Below are 20699 nucleotides of genomic sequence, written 5' to 3' on the forward strand. Positions count from 1 at the left end.
TCCGCCAACCTAGAAGAAAACACATGCTTCCCTTTAGGGGAAAGTTGGAGCCCATCCCATCCGAGCATGTCTCTTGTCATGATGTGCTCATCATGGTTGAGGAAGCCAAAGCCCGCCTCAAGACACCATTCCCAAAGCCGCCAGTTGGTCTCCACAATGCACGTTGCATGCTGTCTTCCATGTCCACTCACTGGTAGGATAGAAGAGAAAACCACCTGTGCACCTATCTCTTTTAGCACGCACCCCAGAGCGTGGTAGTCCTCCATCAGGCTATCAGGGCTTCTCCTGGCCGCATCATTAGTACCTACATGAACTAGGACCATGGGGTAGTAAATCAGTGGGCTGGATCACGATTTGGATCATCCCCTTTACATCCCGAATCTTTGCTCCAGGTAGGTAGTAGACCTCGCGTGCCGAGGGGTCCTGGCGACAGATGAGGCCCTCAGGATAGAGTCGCCTATGATGATCACATGACACTTTCTCCTCCTGGCCTGCTTATCACCTTCAGCCTGCTCGCGACGTGGAGAGTGTGGAGTTGCCTCCTCCCCAGTTTCCTCCTCTCCTTCCTTCTCCTCCAGAGTTGCCAGGGCCTTGTACCTGTTCTCCAGCTGGACTGGAAGAACTGGTACTGCTGTATTACGAGCAGCCCTGGTTCGGGAGGTGACCATCTGCCACTCAGCAGTGGAGGGGACTTCCTGAGGTGCTTCTTCTTTGGGTGCATAACCCTGAAGGGAAAGAAAATAGCTGTCAATTTCCTCCTCTGCCTCCCTGATTCCCCCTCAGCCTGCTAACCTCCTCCTGGAGCTCCCTCACCTGTGCCTCCAGGGCCCTAAGGTGGGTGCCTGCAGGACAGGTGTGGTGGTCCCCAATCCCTGCCCCCCCAGGCCTTGCTGGGCAACTCCCGCAGGCCAGGGGATGGGGGGGATGCCAGCCCCTCTATGGGCTGTCTGGGTGGAGGGCCTGGAAGCACTCCATGTTGACACCATCTTAGGAGTTACTGCCTGTTTCTGGTCGAGTGCGGTGCCCTCTAATAGCTGCCGATTAGATTAAAAGGGCGAAATTTAGATTTTGTCACTTGCTATGTTTTTTCAAAATTGCAAAGGAGGTAAACAATCAATTAACTTACCTTAAATTGACTCTCTTTCTCTAAGGAAGAGGAAGCAATTACTGCTTGCACCAAATAAGTGGAAAATGACTAGAAGTTTAAGAGGAAGCAAGGAGAAGGGAGGGGAATAGATAAGTAGTCCAAGAGTCTTGGATCCTACCAATTTATATCTGCAGTCTCCTCTCCCCGCCCAGCATACAATAAGGTGATTTATATATTCAAGTCAGTGCATTTTGGAGAAAAAGTCATCACACTAACTTAAAAAAAAAGAAAGCAGCTGTTTTGCTACCACAACCAAACAGAATACTACATATAAATAGAACATAAATAAATAGCTCATGCTTATCTTGACTCTTAGATGTACAAAATGGTAAGGCTTCATAAAAAGCAACTGTCATTAAAATTAAGACTGAGTTTCCATTAAGACCGTTTCAATGCATCATGCTCCACCAAGAACAACAACATGCATTTTGTGGTACATGTATGCTCCTGCCTTTCAGTCTGCAATGCTCTGTATTTTCCATCAAGAAGCAGAGATGATATGTTGAACTATCCATTTCAGAACAGCGAGTCAATTTTCAGCCCTACAAAGTGTATCAGTAACAATGTACTAGATCTCAAAAAGAAGATGCATATTGTGAATCTGTCAGGTACAGTTCAGACACTTGCTCCAATTAATACTGAAAAGTAACCTAGTAAGAATACAGCAATATCCAATGTAGCTAAATTCAGAATAGATTATGTCCCCAAGACAGTTGTGGGTCCTGAAGTCAACAGACTTAAGCTTGATTGAGTGGTGTCAAGTATTGCAGAAAAATGCATGTGTAAGGAGCCAGAAGATGAGAATCACTGGGTGCCTCTACACAAGATGTTTATTGTAGAGCTGCATAATCAGTTCCAAAGTAAAAAGTCTCAACACCTACACATGTGACTATTAGGCCACAAGAAACTAATTAGCTCTGCCACAGGTTAGTACTTATATATACAAGTACTGTTCTGTGGCAGAGTTCTTTAGTGAGCAACAGTGCACATCTAGATGCTGATGGGGCTGGCTGAGACATGAGAATGCTTCAGTACAGGGCTGCTTGCTGGCTAACTCCACAATGGAGCACCCTTGTGCCCCAATCAGGCTCTCTACAGCATATTGAACTGGGTAGGAACAGCCCCAGGGTGGCAGGCTGACACTCCCAGGCCCTGGTCAGCTGGGGCTGCTCTGAACCAGCTCAAGATGCTGCAGTCTCAGGCACACATTCAAATGCAGTGCCCAGGAGCAGTAAAATTCCAGCATGACATGCTAGTAACCTAGAGCAATAAACTCCAGTGCATGTGTCAGTGCACCCACTGGCACCCAGAGAAGCACAGGTGGACTGTTTTTTTGCCTAAATATTACTGCAACTTTCTTTGGGAGTGGAAAACTTAACTAGAAATAAAAGACAACTAAATTCCACTATTCTTATTCTGCTCAGAGACATAATCAGGGTCCCCCCGCCCAACAGCAGTTATATTCTACACTCAGTGAAGCCTGGCAACAGATGCAAGGTTAGAGTTGCTGTACTGCAAGGAAGATGCATCAAGAATTAAAGCATGTTTCTGGTACCCATCTTGTTGGATTGTTGAAACTCTCAACTCCAAGTAAGGTAAGATTGGGTTTATGCCATTAGGGAGACTGTAGGCAGGTAGTCAGTCAATCTCTAGTGGCACAGAAGAAAATGCATAGAGAGATTTAGGATTATGCAGCATTAGGTTTTCCCTGTAAATTGATGTGGACATGTCATACGTGTTGATGCTGTACAATCTACAGTCTTCTCATGCTGTTCCTTATCAACTATAGCTATGAGTTTTGCATTAACTGAAAGCCACTAGAAACCATTACGCAGTAACAAAGCACCTTATGTTTGTACTTCACATAGCTCTTCAGCTCTGGCTAAGGTAGCTGACAACCATCAACCAAGCTCAATTCTTGGTATAGGAACTCCAAGGCCAGGCTGAAACAAGGCTGTTTACAGGCCATCTTTGTGTCACCCAATCAATAGGGGCTGTTGGCACCCAACAGGATCAGACACCTGATAAAGTTATTTCCCCTATTGTTCAGACTTGCGCCAATTTGTCTAAAATGGCACTAGAAACATCATCTTCACATAAGAGTTTAATTAGCAGTCTGATACAAGTTGAAATAGCAAGCAACTGATCTTCAGACATAAGTTTGCATACTACTGTAGCACTGCACCAGTTAAAAAAAACAAACACCACACACATTAAAAGGAAAGATGTTAATTTGAACCATCTCTCTCACAAGGTCAGGTAAAAAGTAGGATAAAAATCAAGAACGGACAATTTGTTGTGAGGAACAAAAAAAGCAAAACAAAACAAGCCACAACATAAAGCAAACATTTCTTTGCACAGTACTAGCTTTTCAGGGTCAAGTTAGTTAATCATTTTCTCCAAATATTGGAGAGAAAGAGGTAGCTAGCTATATTAGTCCAAATCTAAAAACCCAGGCAGAAGGCAAGGCAGGCACTAGCACCTTACAGATTAAGTGGTATGCCTTCAGAACCAGTTACCCTTCCCTGCCTTCTGCTTCAAATACAGAATTAAGCTTCCTTGGCCCTAAAAAGTTAGTCCAAAGTTTGCTTTATGCAGTTTTGATTTTAAAACAAAACATCTTCTTTGAATGCTAAAGTTATGAAAAAAAAATAAGTTCAGGGACTAATGAAGCCAAGCCCATAGGCTTAAGACACTTAAGTGTCTGATTCTGTTTTGCCCCTGTAGCCCCTATTGATATGGTGACAAAACTGGGCTACGAACAGCCTTGTTTCAGCCTGGCCTTAGAGTTACTATAGCAAGAATTGAGCTTGGTTGACAGTTGGTTGTCAGCTAGCTTAGCCAGAACTGAGGAGCTACATGAAGTGCAAACGTAAGGTGCTTTCTTAATATAGGCTTGGCTTCCTGTACTTTAGTGCCCTTTTGCTGGCAATGTTGCAATATAGTTTAAGAATGACTGACTGACTGACTGACTATTTCATAAATACAAACAAAGCCCCAGATTAATTGAACTTGTTAGAAATAAAGTTCTACTCAATTCCACAAAATTACTTTATTAGTTATTGGAATACAAACTTTACAATATATTAGGTATTTTTGGATACTACTACTACATAGAACACAATTCACATTTATTTTTTAGTTACACACACATATTAGTAAGTCTGTCACCAAAATACTGCATAAAAATAGTTGGATTACTACTATGAAACTGATCTAGCAGTCTTTTTTTCTCTTTGGCAGAGAGTTTTGAATCTTCATCAATGGTTTTTAGCAAAGACAGTAACTCATCTTTTGTTGTCTTCTCTGTATTGCTGTGATATTCCCCCTCATCAAGTTTTTGGCAGAAAGTATAGCCTGAAGACAGATATGAAAGACATTCAGATTGCTTGCAAGCCATTAGAGTCATCTAGCCATCCTGTATTTTGCAAGCAAGTTTGCATTTAAAATAAAGTTGCAAATTGTCACTTAAAGCCTCTTTGCACTGGCCCAGTTCTTTTTACTATATATCCAAACCTGAAAACAGGAGACTTTGTGTATTTTGAGGCTACTTTTTAAAAGCTGAATTGCTTTAACAAAAAAACAACTGTTTAAAACTGTAGAAAGTTTTAAGTGGTTACCTGTATTCTTACTAGGATCTTGACCTTGTTGTATAGCCACCAGCTTATCACTAACCATTTTATGTAGTGTCCCTGGGATCTTGAATAAAAAAAAAAAAGGAGAGGAGACAGCCCAAATATATTTAGTTAATACTGGTTAAGATAAAGTACTTCAAATAAATGATATGGCTGCTTTTTAGGTCTTACCTTTAAAACATCTTTTTGACGATCCACCAAGAACAAAATCAGGAGGTCGGTTTTTCCTTTGGATAAGGTCTTATTGTTGATGACAGCTTTAGAAAATATTCTTTTCACAACCATCCTATTATCAGTCTATATGGGGGTGGGGGGGGAAAGAAGATGGAAAAAAAGAGGTAGACAAAAGGATACCACAGTAACTTTTTCCCCCTTTTGGTTTATCATAGGTAGCAAATAAAGACAAATTTCTGTGAACTGCATTTTTATATATATAAAACTCAATATTGAACATGCATTGAGGTAAATGCCCTAGTTACACACATCTACAGGGAAAAATTATAGAAGCATCAGACTGATGTAGGCAAACAACACTCTTGTGGTAGGGGCAATACCTTTTATTAGACCAACTAAATAGTAGCAAAAAAATTCCTTTCTCTGCAAGCTTTCAGGGCCAAAACACCCTTCTTCAGGCAAAGGAGAATTCAAAGATTGTAAATGTTCTCCCGGGTAGAAATGAAGCTTTATCTTGGCCAGGGGAGTTAAAAGATGGCAAGGTTCCCCAAATGTAAACAGTCCATTTTAAACAAGGTTGCTCTGTGGGTATGCAAAGGAGGCACAGACAATAGCCAGAAGTAGGCTTGTTACCTGATGGCGTCCAATTGCTACTATTCAGTTGCTTTAATAAAAGATACTGCTAATGCTACAAAAAGTTGTTTGCTTCAAACTGATGTAGGCATGCAATCTTTGACATTGTTTATGCAACTTTGCCTTTTACCTCTTTCTGCAACTTGAGCTCCGAATGATAAGCTGCAACAGCCATGAAGTACAACAACCTTCTGAACTCCTCTCTAGTTTGACTATTCAGAAGCTTTAAGTAGAGTTGAACTGCTTCTAAAGCCTGTTCAGTCTTTCCATTCACTGAGACAAAACACAAAGATAATAGCAGGAACATAAACCTACAAACTCTGGTCTTGGACAGCTGAATCAGAATTGACTATACGTATGTTTCTGAATTCACACTCACAACAAACATTAGAAGTTACCCATTAGAGAAAGCTGCTTATTTAAAAACAGAGATTAAGGGTCTTGGTTTGGTTGTTTGTTTTGTTTTTTTTGGGGGGGGGGGGGGAAGTATATATTTTCTTGGGGGTTTTTTTTTTTAATTTTTTCTAAAATTAACACCACAACCCTCCTATAAAGCAGCTACTTCCTTTCTAAAGTCACTTAAGAAGAATTTACCTCTTTACAAGCAAGCCAAAGCCAGTTATCCCTCCCTGCACTGCATTATGTACTCATCTTCCTTGCACAGGTTTACAATGAAACCTCTTTTACAAAAAAAAAATCCTGATTTTAAAAGAATACCCAAGTACTGGTACATGCCATTTTAAAGCCATATCAACATGAGGCATCCTCTAGTCCCAGCAAGAAAACTCACAAATTTAAAATTCTTTAGTGTTTTTAACTACCACATTTGGGCTCAAACATTTAGCATCATTTTCTTGCTCACCAGGACACATATTGAAACATCAACATAGCTCTGCCGACTGAACTACATTAGGATATAGCTGCAAGTTATTTACAAGCTACACTATAACAGACTTTGATAACTTGGGTGACAGGACGGTTCAGCCTACACTTTTACTCTACTTCAGTCAGCAAAACAGAATTGAACTGTCAAATTTTACTACAAACTGACAGCTGTACAAAAAATAGTTAATATGCTTGTGACCTTCAGTGGTGTCAGCCAGCAGTCCTATATAATAGAATATTCAAAGAAAACCTCAGTGAAATCTTCAAATGGGAAAAAAAAACAAAATACATGACTACTTAACTGCTGCCTAGTTACTTCATTGAAGACCTGGAGGGTTTTTTGTTGTTGGATTTTTTTTTTATTTTTAAATAGGTATTGTAAAAGAATAGATTCATTTAAAAACAAGTGGGCCATATTAGGCTGTTCATCTTGTGAGAACATGGCTTAAAAAAAAAAGCATGTTGCCTATACTGGAGTAGGGGGAAGCTTTACTAGGCTAAATTCACAAACATCCAGAAAGAATCCATACAAGGCTTATAAGAACCCACCTATTTATCTATAAAATGAAGTTGTACTATTTCATATGTACTAGTTTCAGGGCTGATCTATTCCTTTACCTTGTATAACTCATTAACTTTTGTGCAGATTAGAATGTTAGTTTCTCATACACTTTGCACAGCTGTGCCCACACAAGGTATACAACTAAGGACAACCTGGCAGTTAGCCCTGATCAAATTCCTAAACTAGGAATCAGCTCTCAAAAACTATTCACTAAGAAGGAAGATACTACTCCTTTATGGTGCCTACAGACAAATCTGATAACCAAGTACTCAATCCTTCAATCTATTTACCAGATAAGCCTAGAATCTCATCGACATTTCACTTACCCAGCAGCTCTGCAATTCCTGTGTGGATATCAGATGCATGGGTTAATAGTGGCTCTTTCTGACTGTAGTAGCCACCAATAGTATCAAACAGCAGTAGCTTCCATGCCTCTGTTTTGTCAGGTTGATCAGGCAAGTTTCTGCTTATATCTACCACCATTTGATCTGGAAGATAATCCAAGCAATCTATTGCTGCAGAGAGCCATTCATCTGTCCTAGAAAGAACCGTTATACAGACAGATCTGTCAATAAAGTGTTAGACAGTTACTTGCATTCTGTGGGCTAAGCAGATGTTTACAAAGAGTAAATTCCCAACTGCTAAGCAGAGAGAGGTAGTTACCTGTGCTAGTCTGAAGTCAGGCAGAAGGCAAGATAGTGGCACTGTAGGCCCGTTATTTTTGCTGAACTACAAAGTCTGTAGCAACAAAAAATAAGTGAAATGCTATGGGCAGCCACATATTCAAAGCCCCCTATCTAGAGCATGACATAAGGCATGTTCTCCAGACAGGGCCCAGTAGAGGGCTGCTCCATAACTCTCCTGCCCCTAGGGAAAGCCATCAGTAAGCCAAATAGCAAACACTACTGTCCCGCTCTAAGGAGCCTGCCTGCAGCCTGGGATCCTGAAGTGTTTTTGAGCTGTCTATAGCCCAGGTTTCTGGGGGTGTCCGTAGGAAAGGGTCATGCCCCAGGAACCTGGCTCCCTCCCACACTGATCAACTGGTCCCCCCAGCTCTCTGTAAGGGGCATGATCCTTGCATGGGACCAGTTCACCGTGATTCATCAGTCCCAGTTTGCTGACTAGAATGAGGGATTAGAGAGCTGATCCCCTTCCTCCCTTTTCTGCAGACAGCTGCAGGCTGTTTGACAGCCCTGGTTACAGGTACAGGAATTACTCAGGCTTTCCCTCTTAACTTGCTCCTATGGCTTTTTACCTAGAGGCAAGCGAGACCATGCCTCTGGGCTTGCACATAGGATGCCAGCCATGGATTTGGGAGTATCTGAAGAGTCTGCGAGGGAGGATACTTTCCAGTGACAGCACCACACAGCCTTGAATGACTGAATTCTGCTCAGTTGACAGCATTTGGAACCAAATTTAGCTATCTGGCAAGAGACAAAAACTTAAAAGAAGGGGGAGCAGTAAGTCCTGGGATGCTGGCAGACCAGGGAAGCCCTTTCATTTGAATTTTTGGCACATTAAAAATTAGAGCCCAACACAATACAAGCTACAAAGAGGTGTTCCATATTTATCGCGGAACACCTGAGGCTCATTCACCACATTTGCTGCTTGTTCCCACCTTTATCAGATGATGCATTATTTGTGTGTAAGCCATGTCACAATTTATCATATAATTAGTGTGATAATTGTGCAATAAATGTACTATCTGCTGGGGGGGAGGAAGTCTTATTAAGTAACTGGTTCAGAGAAGTATAATCTTTTGTAGGCAACAGCCTACTTCATCAGATGCTGTAACTGTGTCCTACAAAAGCTTATGCCTCTCTGAACCAGTTAAATCTCTAAGGTGCCAGCCTGTTCTGCCTTATGCCCCATTGCTAAAACAGAAGTGTACAAGGACTCTGAAATGAGAGCACTAGGCATAGACTATGGACACAGATTAGTAGTTTAGGATGAAGTTACAACTGTATGCACCTCTGGTTGTTTTCCGAAGGAGTTTAGTATTCTATTTGTCCAGGTACATTACATCACACAAAGCAAAATAAAGCCACATCATTGGTATCCTATGTTTTAGATTATATAGCTCCCAAAGAAATATGAACATTGATCTAGCTTGGATAAAAGAATTTTTCATATTTTGTTGTATTTTTTAATAGCACAGTTAAAAGAAACAAAATATATATTTCAGGCCAAGCCTTATTTTAGTTTTGATTAAGATTTGAAGCAACTTAAACATACTTAAAAATACAGTCTGTTCATTGATTGTTCAATGTGTCCAGAATCTAGAAGAATGACAAATGATACAAGCTTCATCAGCTCAGTTTTTGGTGTGGATTTGTATAGCAAAACATGGCCATCTTGCTTTCTCATAGTTTATCAGACCTTCCTTTCCTCCCCTTCCCTATTTTCTTTTTTTTCCACCCAACCCCATGCCAAAGAATTTACTGAAGTATTGCGAGTAGAAGCATTAAATGTTCAAAGCTAAATTCATTATAATATCAAAGCAGTAGCCATTTGTTTACACAAAACATAATAAAAAGAGGGAAGTAGTTTACAAACTCCTGGAATTATAAGACTACATAACAATGCTGGACTCCAAAAGTTCCAGGAGTTAATACAGCAGTCATACCCCAATTCTACCATGCCCATGGGTTTGGTTTTAAACTAAGAGATACTGTAACACATTAAACATAAAAAAAAAATTTAAAAAAAAAAGGAGGGAAATTAGTTAGTCACTTTCCAGCCAGTTTCCCATTGTATATGCTCCAAAACATTCCAGTCAAAGATCACAACTGGAATAAATAATCTTCAGCCAAATAAGTAGTTCCACAGACTAAGAAGTTTCTAAGCCAGCACAAACTGGAAGGATACTTAGTCACCATTGCATAGAATAGTACATTGGTGCTCAATATTTTGGACCCTGAGGACCTGATGAGAGGGGGTAGTGCTGGTCCACAGGCCAGACCATATGGGTCATATCTACAATGGGTTCAATATGCAGGTTCAGTCTGCTGGTAAAATCCAACCTGCTGGCATAGGTCAGCACACTGGAGGACGCCATGGCTCCATGCACCAGTGCATGTTGTTTTTTGTTATCAGGCCTGCAGGGATTCCCACAGGTCCAGATGTTTGAGGGCATGGGGATGGGGAGTGGTGGCAATGTTAACTGCCACAGCTTCCAGTGCCACTGCAATTAACACTACCAATACTCCTCTGGTGCCAAGTTTCTATACCCAGGGGGAGCCACAAGGACCAGATTCAGCCCTCAGTTGTAGGTTGAGCACCACTGGGATTTCAGGTAGAAGAGCGCTGGTTACTTATTTAGAACTTAACATCTCGGCTAGTTTGCTTACTTGGAAAGTAGCTTCTAATCCAGGGTGTCAAACCAAATCCACTGTACAGAGCCCTACCATCTGGACTCCAATGCTGGCTGAGTCTCATCCAAACACAAGGCATGGCACAGAGCCAGGCTGGACCCACCAACTCCTCCCCTGCACCCGCAACATACCTGATCCAACAGCATGGTGCAGATTCTGAAGTGGCCACCACATGGGGTGTAGTCTGGCTGGAACAGAAACTCTGTTGCATGCAGTGCCCATTCCAGCCAGTCTGAGACACTGTGCTTGCAAGCACCACATGCAACATGGGTCCTGGATTGGCTAGACCATGTGTGATGCATGTTCCATAGCAGGAGTCACATGCAATACAGTCTAGCCCAGGAGGCCACCACATGTCATGCAGCTGCCACTCTGGTCAGACTGCACCATAAGTAATGCCCGTTCTAGCTATTCCAGACTGGCCGGAGTGGCTATCAGATCAGGTACACAGGGAGGTAGGAGAGTTCATAGGACCAATCCTGTGCCTCATGGGGTTGGATGTGTTGGACACCCTTGTTCTAATCTATGCATCGGGAACCAAAAGACAGAGAGAGAATAAAAAGTTAAACTACCTTAACATCCTGAAGGGTGACTTTTACTTGCAAAGTTGCTTTACTCATTTCTCATTTGATTTAGCATTTGATTACCATTGAGGAATACTAAGACTTCTAGGCACTTGCTCCTTATTTAACTATCAGTGACTTCAGATGTCTTCCATGAGTCAGCATTTATTGTCTCTGCTGGATCCAATTTTAGCAAATACTGTATCACAATTCAACACAGTCAATTCTAGTGAATAGAAGAGGTACCATATCCATTCTCTCTTTTGTGCAGTACTGGAGATGGATCATCAACATATTCATTACAATAGCACCCAAGGACAAACTGGTATAAACACATCCACTGTTCTTGACTTCTTCACAACTTAGAAAGGAAGTTAGCCAAAAGTTTGTCCCTTCAATGAAATATTTTCTACTTACTGAGTGTCAGTGAAAGCTTTGAGAATCTCTCTATCCAGATAGTTACTTGTGATGATGTAGCCAGCATCTTTCTTTGTTTGGGGAAGTTTAGGCCCAATCTCTTGATGTTTGAGTAAAGAGTCAAGAAGTGGAAGGTCCACAAGCTGCAGTAGACGAGCTATTGTTTGTTCTTGCCATACTTCATTGATAACTGGGTGAGGCAGAGGGTACAAAACAAGTGATGAAAGCCAGCTAACAAAATTATGAAATAAAAAGGGATTAGACGAGTGACAAGTTTTCCCTCTTCTCACAGGCTGAGCTGTTCCCACAGCAAGGAGTTAAAGTATAGGTCCCTTATCAGCTTTAAGTACACTTTATCACAGCAGAAAAAAAAAAGAAAGAAAGAATTATAGATTTGTTTAGCCAGCTTCAAGAGTAGCTAGAAGAATTGCTCTGGCTAGGTCCAAAATGCCTGACATACTTTACACTCTAAAATTTGCAAGCAATCTTTGTCACAGATAAAGGAGTCTTGCACACACAGCATGCTAATAGGTACTTGTGGAAGAAAGAGACCTGTTGTAGCTTTTAAAGCTCCAAGTGACACCCTTACAGCAGATCCCTACCACATTAGCTTTCACTCACAGATGCCCTATAGGTCATCTCGTTTGCCTGCTCTGGAGTTTCTGGGAAATTAGTAGTTATAACTGAGAGAAAGAAAGGAAATACACTAGCAATTGTGAGGAGGATACTAGCAATAGCCCAGTATCAAGTTTTACTGACTGCTCACAAAACTCAGACATAAGAGTGAGAGCTTTCACCAACAATTTTGCAAAGTCTTAAATACAGCAATTAAAAGGGGGTGGGTACTAGGTGTGTTTGTAAATGTTTGGAAGGCTAACAAAAGGGGTTAATCTAATTATGCTAAATTGTCTGTGCTGAAGTCATGACAGCTTCACAATAGTTGTATGTTTTCTTTCAGGGAATTGTACATTTATTATTGAGAGTTGAGACAAACTAGACTTTCTGAGTGCATTATGAAACACACTCTTCAAAACAAAAGGAGAACACTGTGTGTTCAGGATCTTGGATTCTGATAGTCTGACATCTTCCCTCCAATTTAAGATTGGAAAGGTTTCCACCTGTCATACCAGTTATTGCCTTCCTTCACACTTCACAAGTACCTATGGAATCTCATTTTGCTTACCTTGAGGAGACAAAACTTCAGAGATGTTTACTTGCAGGGTGTTAGCAGGCTGCAGTCTCAAGTTTTTCCAGAGATCATCTAAGTTTTCTGATTTTATTTGACTGGGATTAAATAATTCTGTTTTCCCACGTCTGAGATGAAGAGAAAGGGCAATCCAAGCAGAAATTCAGTAAAAATAAATATTTACGTATGAAAATTAGTTATGCACATAAGTCATGACTATTTCTGTTTAGAAGGGCAAATACTTTACTAAATATTTCTGTAAGTTTCAAGTGGAAAACAAACAACCAACCAACCAACCCATACATCCTAAATGGATATTTTTAAGACTTGGCTGTACCAGATACTGGATTGCTCTGATCCAGTCTAAGAAATCATAGAAGTAAAGCTGCCAAGTTAGTTTCATTGCCCTATCACTAGCACATGAAGAAAGATAGAGCAGTACTAGGGCAAAATTGCATAGTTCTGAGAGTGAAGGAAGAAAGTCACCAATATCCCTGCTTCACTGGAATTCTTCCTCCTAGGCTACATACATGGGAGCAACAAGAAAGCAGTTGGTGATTTTTTGGAAGCTGCTTTTCCATCTTCCCTGTCCTACAGTCAGAGTCAGCACATAAAAGAAGCTACATCACAGACATAGGCTAAGAGACCCAGGAGTGCATGGATCTTCCCCTCCATGTTCAGACCTGGAATTGGCAAATCCCCCTACAGTTGCAGGGGGATAGGTTCAATAAAGTGATGAACCTATAGCTCTTCTCCCCCAGCAGAAAAAGTTATTAGAATTAGGATACAGTTTGTATGGTGGTAACTGTTCACTAGGAATATATTGTTTCTCACATACAGAAGTAGCCTGTGGGACAAGCATAAGTGAATGTAAAAATGCCCATCGGGCCTTGTCCCCCCCATATCTCCAGCACCTATATTAATGCTTTACTAGGTTTCAGTCATAGCCAGCTGTGTAAGTTTTATCTTCTTCTTAACCATTTACTGTAGGTAGAGAAAGAAACAGCAGAGCAATTTCAGCTGACAAAGGATTTCTGCTGTAAGCATCATTCCAATCCTCATTTCAAAATCTTCTCCATTTTGTAGTAAGTCAGTTTTTAGTACAGCTTGAAAACTTTTCCATTTTAGGCATGCATTCTGCTCTTTGTGTAACAGCCCACATAATTAATTCTTGTAACGATATGTACCATTACATCTTTTTCTACATCCAAAGTAGAAGCAGCACAGCATATTTCAGATAATACTCATGCCATCACACCACAAAAGCCACTCATAAATTTATACCTATGGGAAAAGAAAGGTCTTGGAATACACTAGATACATGTGTCGGAACAAGTCATGATTAAGCACTCTGCCTGATATAAATATCACACTTTCATCAAATGCAATTATTCTACTAAGATTATCCTGTTTCCAAATAAAAAGAGGTTTTAAACAGTATTTTCCCCCATTTCTGCTCTTAATAGCTTCTAATGGTATTATATCAGCTTCAGATCTTAGATTCTGAAGTTTCCCCATTAGCTGAGTTGATTCATTCTAATTCTAATTCGCTATCAGATGCACATAACACAAGATGTTTGTACAAAACTTTCTATGGGATGAAAATTGCAATGTCTAAAAGAAGTTGATGGTTTCAATCCAATTCCTAATGGGTAAGTGTCCATACCTCCTCCTCAAAGATGGCTTCCTGATAGCAGTCACAAGATTGAGTAGATATGGAGACTATTTTCTTGTTCGACAGTGCAGTCTCTCTAGGTAAGAAACTTATTGTACTAGCTTAATGGTTCGAAGGTATCGGCTAGCATCTTTCCACAAACACAAAGTATACCACCCACAAAAATAAGCACCATCTCCCTACTGCAAGGTAGGTTGTTTATGTACAGCTGACCACTAACCTTTGAGGTGTACGGTGCCCATGTTCCTTTTCAAATGGGCTGTCCACTGGGCTAGGTACATTTGCAAATCTATATAAACTGCAGCTACTATCTTCAAACACAGACCGTTTGTCTTTTCCAAAAACTCTTGTTGAAACAGCCTCAAACACTTTGTAATCCATCAGGGCTTGGCATACTCGCACTACTTTAGCACGAGAAATATCTATATCCCCAAAATATCTGTTCTGCAGGAGATGAGCAAAAACAATGTCCGCTGCATCTGAGCCGATGAAACAGTCATTGTAACACTTCAGATTCTGTCGCCGCTTTTTAACTTCCACTTGAGTTTGAAGTGCATTGATAATGCTGCTCCATATGTATGTTGCACCAAAGGGCTTTTGTGCCAAGCTGAAACCTGAGAACAGACAGGGAAAACATTAATAACTACTTGTTCTCCAAGATGCTGATGGCTTGGTACGTCAACTTCAGAGTCATAAGTGATATCCTACAGCATATATCCTAGGGGTAGACCACAAATGCAAACTCTGCACAGCAAAAAATAGTCTGTGCAGACACTGGATATGGGTTTCATACATGCAAATCTCTCTGGCGGTTGCATCCAGTGACCAGCCTACTTCTTATTCTTAGCTACGGTTCTCTTCTACCTTATCAGTCATGCCCTTTGTTCTGTGAAGGTACCTTTACAATCCACCGCTGACAGTCAATGGGGTATGTACAGAACCCAGTTAATACACACACTTACGTGCTCCTTAAGCAGTTGGAGCCCACCAGCAAGTTAATCATTAAGGCCCCAATGATTTCATCAACTGCGCTGAGAAATAGTTACCCCTGTTAGTCTGAAGTCAGAAGGCAGGACAGGGTAGCACCTTTGAAACTAACTGGTTCAGAGAGACATAAGCTTTTGCAGGTGGCAGCCAACTTTGAGAAGCCAAAGAGTTGCAAACTGCGCATCTGACAAAGGTTGCCAACAGAATGCCAACTTCTTTGACGATGGGGCATGGGAAAGGAAGTAACAAAGGGCTACTGCTTAGATAGCAGTGCACTAGGCACAGGACAAAGTTCATACGTTAGCCTCATACAGTCCAATAAACATCTAACAAATGGGCCACTTTCAGCCACAACAACTCCAGCTTAGAATCAGAGCAGTAACAGAGGCAAAAAGCTCCAATCAGCTGACTGGCAGCCCCAGCCCTGAGACGACATACTGTACCAGAGCATCCTGGCCTCCCCCACTTCCAGAAACATGCCCTTGGGATCTCCAGTGCGTGTCTCTGGAAATGGGTGAAGTAGGGTTCCCCACTTCCACAGATGTGCCCACAGCAATCTCCAGGAACCCCAGAGATTGCCAGTTCCCCATGTTCCCCAGTTCCCCGCTTCCAGAGAACACATCACCCATTGTCCTGCAAGATCAGCCAGAAGGACATTGGGCAATATGTACTTCGCCCAATGAAGCAGATCAGCTGCGCCTGCACATATCTTGACACAGCTGGTGATGCCTTTCTGAACCAGTTGTTCTCTACGGCTAGAAACAGACATCAGCTTTCCTAGGCAACAGATAGTTTACTTCAGCAGAGGGTATAAATGGGGCTTGCAGAAAGTAGGTATTCTACACAGGAGTGAACTTAAATACATGAGGTAAGGGGCGAGGGCACTTCTGAGAAAGGCCAAGATGGGTTGATACTTCAGCAGAGACAGACAAGGCAATTCACCTCATATCCCTCAAAGGGATGAGTCAATGGTGAGAGTTGTTACCCTTCCCATTAACAGAAGAAGCCTCTTAAAGCAAGCAATTATTCCTCTCTACTCAGCACAAGGTAAGCCTTACCTGGAGAGTTCTGGATGCAGCCTTTACAAAAGATATAAGCAAATCAGAGACAATCCAGGAGAGGGCAGAAATAATTATTAAAAATAAAAACAAAAACAAAACTTTAGAAAATATGATCTATGCCAAAAGATTTAAAACAAAACAAAACAAAACCCACAGGTCCTTCAATCTAGAAATTTGAAGGTTACAGGAACATAACCCTTTACATATTGGAAAACTGTTATAATAAACGATAATGATGATTAATTCTTCCTCATGGTCACTAGAGCCAGGATCAACAACAAAGTGCTTAGTTTGTAGCAAGGGAGCTTTGTTTCCAAATTGCATAAACTACTTTTAACTATACAAAAAAAGCTAAGCACCCATACAGGCCAGCCAAGCAAGCGGTGAAATCCCACCAGCGGGCATTTTAAGCACAGGTTAAACAGACATCAGTCAGGGAAGTCAAGCAATGCTTTCCCTGCCTGACAGCACTGTGGAATAGACAGGGTGACCTCTCAACATCCCTTTCAGCACCATTTCTCTAGCAAGGGTATGAAACACATGAACAAGACAGTTTGGCAGAAGATGAGGTTTTCAATAAGGATGCTCCCAACAGGTCATGGGTCAGCACAGAGCCCAAGCTGGGCAACAGCTTATTCACTCTGCCATTTCCAGTCACTTATTCTTGCCATGATGTACCTGTCACTTTTAATTTTAACTTCGTAGAAACAAGCAGATCAGAGGAGAAGGAGGGAGAGCAAAAGACACCCTCTCTCCCCACAAACTAGCTTGGGGACTATGCACTTGTATTTCTAAATACAAACCTCTTTTATTACCATTAACTCCTCCCTTGACCACTCAACAGGTGCATGTGGGGAGCAGAAATGGTCACGCTTTTCTCTGAGGGCTGCGATTCTCGACCAGGGGCCAGCCCCGAGATAGGCAACCCCAACAAGCCCAAGGAGGACCTCCCGGCTCTGGTGCAGGAAACCCGCGCTGCTCCTGCCCCGGCATCCAGAACAGGGACGGCAGCCGAGAACCGGCACTTCCTGAGGGGGTCCGAGCCTAGGGAGGCGAAAAGCCACGCCACGGGACGCCCTTTCACAGAGTCCCCAACTTTCAGGACTTGCCTGGGCAAGAGCCGCGAGACCTTACTGCGGTCCGGGGCCGGAGCCATCCCCTTCTCGCGGGACTCAGCTGGTAAGGGGCAGCCCGCTGCCACCCCTCTGGGGAAGACGCGACCCCCACAGGACCTGGACGCGGCCCCCCTCCCGCGGCCTACCCGGAGGCTTGCTGGCCGGACTGTAGACGGCGCAGAGATTCAAAGCTGCCGCCCTCTCCCGCACACTGGCCATGTCCAGCCCGCTCCGCGCACCGCCAGGGCACTGCTCGCGCCGCCGCCCAGCCTAGATGTAGCTGAGGGAATGGGCGGGGCCCGCGGGCCAGGGCCAGCCCCATTGGCTTGGAGCCCAGCTCGGAACGCGGTGAGTCCTCGCGCGCTCCGAGCTCCGGCCGCGTTGGCGCGGCCCTGGCCCCCGAGCGCGGTGTGTCCTCCGCGCTGCCGGCCCCCGCCGTCCCGCTCTTCCGGCCAGGGGCCCTAGTCATAAGCCCGCTGGAAATGGACCGAGCGGCTGCACGCAGCCACACGGACAGAAATCAAAACCAAGCAGCAGTGTTTCTTGGGCCGTTAATGCGTAGCTCAGGCGCAGCCTTCGTTTAGGGACTGAAACTATCCAGTTGGGGAAAAAAATCTGCTGTTACTATTATTTTTAAAGGCCTCAGTTACCTTAAAACCGTCCTAAAGCCACTTAAAATGAGAGCAGTTAGTGATTAAAGAGTGTTAAACTGCCTTAAATACCTTCTAAGGGGTTCTCAACCTTTTCTGTACCAGGACCCCTTTGTAAACATCCATAGCCAGTCCCAACCCAGTGCCTTTCAGTGCTCACGTGCTGCCCCCAGCCCCAGAGGTGGTGGGCAAGCAGCACAGCAGGGTCTGCAACTCTGTTTTCAAATTTGCTATCCAGCTTAAATGTTATCCATGTGTTCAAGTTTGTTTGGGACCTTTTCATATATTCTTGCAAACTACTTCTGGGTGGCAACCTATGGGTTGAGAAATGCTACTCTAACCCTTTCAAAGTTATGCCACTCCAGCTGAAAGATCTCTCTATATAATCCTATAGTATTGGCTTGTTCATGCTTTGCTTGTAGGTGAACCCAAGATGAACTTGCTGAATCAGTCCATCATCAAGACAGGTAAATAGGTATAGAGTTTCATCTACACATTGTCAAAATACTTACTCACAAAATGTGTTGCAAGGCAGTAGGTCCCTGTGTTCTAACTTATTTTTTTATAAAAAATCATTTCCACTCAGTGATTAAAATAAGATATACTGTCTTCTATACTCTCAACATATTTACAAAATTCTGTTGGAACACAATGAACTACATCCCTGAAAAGGTTGCTAACTTTTATTATGAAAAAAACAATCCCATGAAAGCAAGCAGAAGAGGCTAAGTTTGTTTCATGACAGTATTTCACTCAGATTGGTCTAAGTAGTTTATTTTGTTCTGATCTACTTAAATCTAATATTTCCTATTGGGCAGGGCATTGGCGTACAAAAAGTGACCTATCTTTATAGGTAAATAATTTCTTTGCACTTTACCACTGTGGTATCTATACTTCCCTATAGCAACAGCAATGTAGAGGTCCTTTGAAAAGTTACATTTATGCAAGATGCTAATGAACATGTTAATCACATCAGAAATGGCAAGGATGCTACATGGACACCCAGTTTAAAGTGTCATAAAATGGCAAACCAGCCAAAAAAAATGTTCCACATATAATGGCTGGCTTGTATGGTACCTTCAGTTGAACATGTGGAATTCTCTGCCTGCCCCAGGGCTGGGGCCAATAATCAGCTGATTGTTGGATCCAGCCTAATGTCAACCTAGGGTCTCCAGGTAGCCCTGGTGTAGTCAGTGGATTGTTGGCCCTGAACCCAGGATTGCACCAGGTCACCCTGGCCTGCAAGCAACTGGCATTCAACCTGCCAGTGCAAGGGAAGCCCAGAATGTGATTGGGATCTGATCCCTGATCCCAGAATTGCACCTCCTGCCATGCATGTCTGACATGACAGGACACATGATTATTGGGACAGGCACTTAAGTCCAATGGCACCTTTAAATGAACATGTGCCAAGGGCCTAAGGAACAGAAAAGAGGAACTTTTTCCTTTCTTTTCTATTGGGCAAAGGACATTGAAAAACACTACAAGGAAAAGCTTGAAAGCATTGGTCATTTATGTACAAACAGCAGTAATCCCTGTGATTAGCTGGGTGAAGCAAGCCAGAAATATATAATATTTTTTATCCACCAAGTTTTTAATAGAAGTAGATATATATATTTTTACAGAACTATGTGGAATATAAGATGCCACCCAATGTGAATGAGTGTAGCAAGACCTAGGCAAAGTAAGAGAGAATGTTGTAAACAGTACCACTAGAGAAGCTGCATGATCTGCAGACTTCCCAATCATTCTTTTATGTCATTAACTTTTCATGAGGTTGCAGAGACATGATTTTGTTACTAATGTTAATACAAACTTTAAAAAATATCCATAACTGAGTTCTAATCTGGAAGAATATTGTTAAAAAATTGAAGCAAGAAGCTTGAGTGTTTAGAATAAAACTGTTGAGCTTTGACTTGGAAATTTCATGCACTAGAGCCAGAAGCAAGTTCTATTGTGTGCAAGTTCCAAAGAAAATCTAAAAAAAATAAGTTACTCCAAAGCTCTAGGGACAAGATCCTGATCACAAAGAGACCAAGTACTGGGCCTAATTCTGAGGATTTGCTCCTACTCATAACTCCCACTGAAGCTTATAAGAACTCAGTCCAAGGATCTGGAATTTAGTCACAAGAGTACAGCTTTGCATAAGCATTAAAAGCAACATGTTTAAGTTCAGTTCCCATGGTTACCAATATATTTTTGGTGTCCCAGTTGAGAATAAATTAGCTAAGTGAATGAAGTATTTACAGGAGGAGAAACAGGATAAAAAAGAATGGGGTTGATACTATATTTAAATTCCAGGCTGGCTATGGAGAGACAGATAGCAATTTGAAAAGAACTTAATAATTTGTTCGGTTAAAAGTTGCCCAAACACAGTGGAAGTATTTTATTAGCAAATGCAAAGGTGCCTGTCCTAATCCAAAAATGGTAGTAAATGGTCAAGGAAGAAGAGAAGGAACTAAAACAACTTGTTTAAATTTTTCCTTCAAATGTTTCTGAGCTCTTGTCAAACCATTGAAGACTTGAGAAGAAATTGGCAAAAAAACCCTCGAAACATTTTTTCTGATTTTTGGTTGCCAAAACCCAGAACAAAATAGTTAAGGGTTTTATGACCAAAAAAGTAAAACAAACAAAC

At 42.0% G+C, this 20699-nt stretch overlaps 1 protein-coding gene and 1 long non-coding RNA gene across 3 annotated transcripts in view; one reads left to right on the plus strand and one right to left on the minus strand.

Moving 5' to 3' along the window:
• On the minus strand, window positions 1-18031 carry DEPDC7 (DEP domain containing 7). Of its 2 annotated transcripts, XM_090032789.1 has the most exons (9): window positions 17561-17670; window positions 14472-14865; window positions 12574-12704; window positions 11391-11580; window positions 7363-7574; window positions 5720-5862; window positions 4954-5079; window positions 4768-4846; window positions 4105-4504 (listed from the first exon to the last, which is right to left on the minus strand). In XM_090032789.1, exons 1-9 carry the CDS (start codon window positions 17631-17633, stop codon window positions 4290-4292), a joined length of 1563 nt encoding a protein of 520 aa, XP_089888915.1. In that variant the 5' UTR covers window positions 17634-17670; the 3' UTR covers window positions 4105-4289. The 2 variants fall into 2 exon arrangements, with proteins under 2 accessions (XP_089888913.1, XP_089888915.1); XM_090032787.1 differs by lacking the exons at window positions 4105-4504; window positions 4768-4846; window positions 4954-5079 and adding an exon at window positions 1-725 and having other exon boundaries at window positions 17561-18031.
• LOC149871571 (uncharacterized) overlaps window positions 17630-20699 on the plus strand; it is a 24407-nt gene continuing 21337 nt past the window's right edge. The window contains exons 1-2 of the long non-coding RNA XR_016440270.1: window positions 17630-17762; window positions 18487-18539. This is a non-coding gene — a long non-coding RNA (uncharacterized LOC149871571). The remainder of the gene's footprint in view (window positions 17763-18486; window positions 18540-20699) is intronic.

Source organism: Crocodylus siamensis, chromosome 2 (assembly GCF_052110815.1).
Source record: "Crocodylus siamensis isolate JL-2025a chromosome 2, ASM5211081v1, whole genome shotgun sequence".
In the NCBI taxonomy this organism is placed as follows: domain Eukaryota; kingdom Metazoa; phylum Chordata; order Crocodylia; family Crocodylidae; genus Crocodylus; species Crocodylus siamensis.

What these genes read in the sequence shown, in the direction of transcription:
- DEPDC7 (XM_090032789.1), bottom strand. Translation starts at nt 17,633, where the DNA reads ATGGCCAGTGTGCGGGAGAGGGCGGCAGCTTTGAATCTCTGCGCCGTC. An exon ending in GGGCACCGTACACCTCAAAG is followed by an intron (nt 12,705 to 14,471) that starts GTTAGTGGTCAG and finishes TCTTCATCTCAG; the next exon opens with ACGTGGGAAAACAGAATTAT. An exon ending in GTCAAAAAGATGTTTTAAAG is followed by an intron (nt 4,847 to 4,953) that starts GTAAGACCTAAA and finishes TTTTTATTCAAG; the next exon opens with ATCCCAGGGACACTACATAA.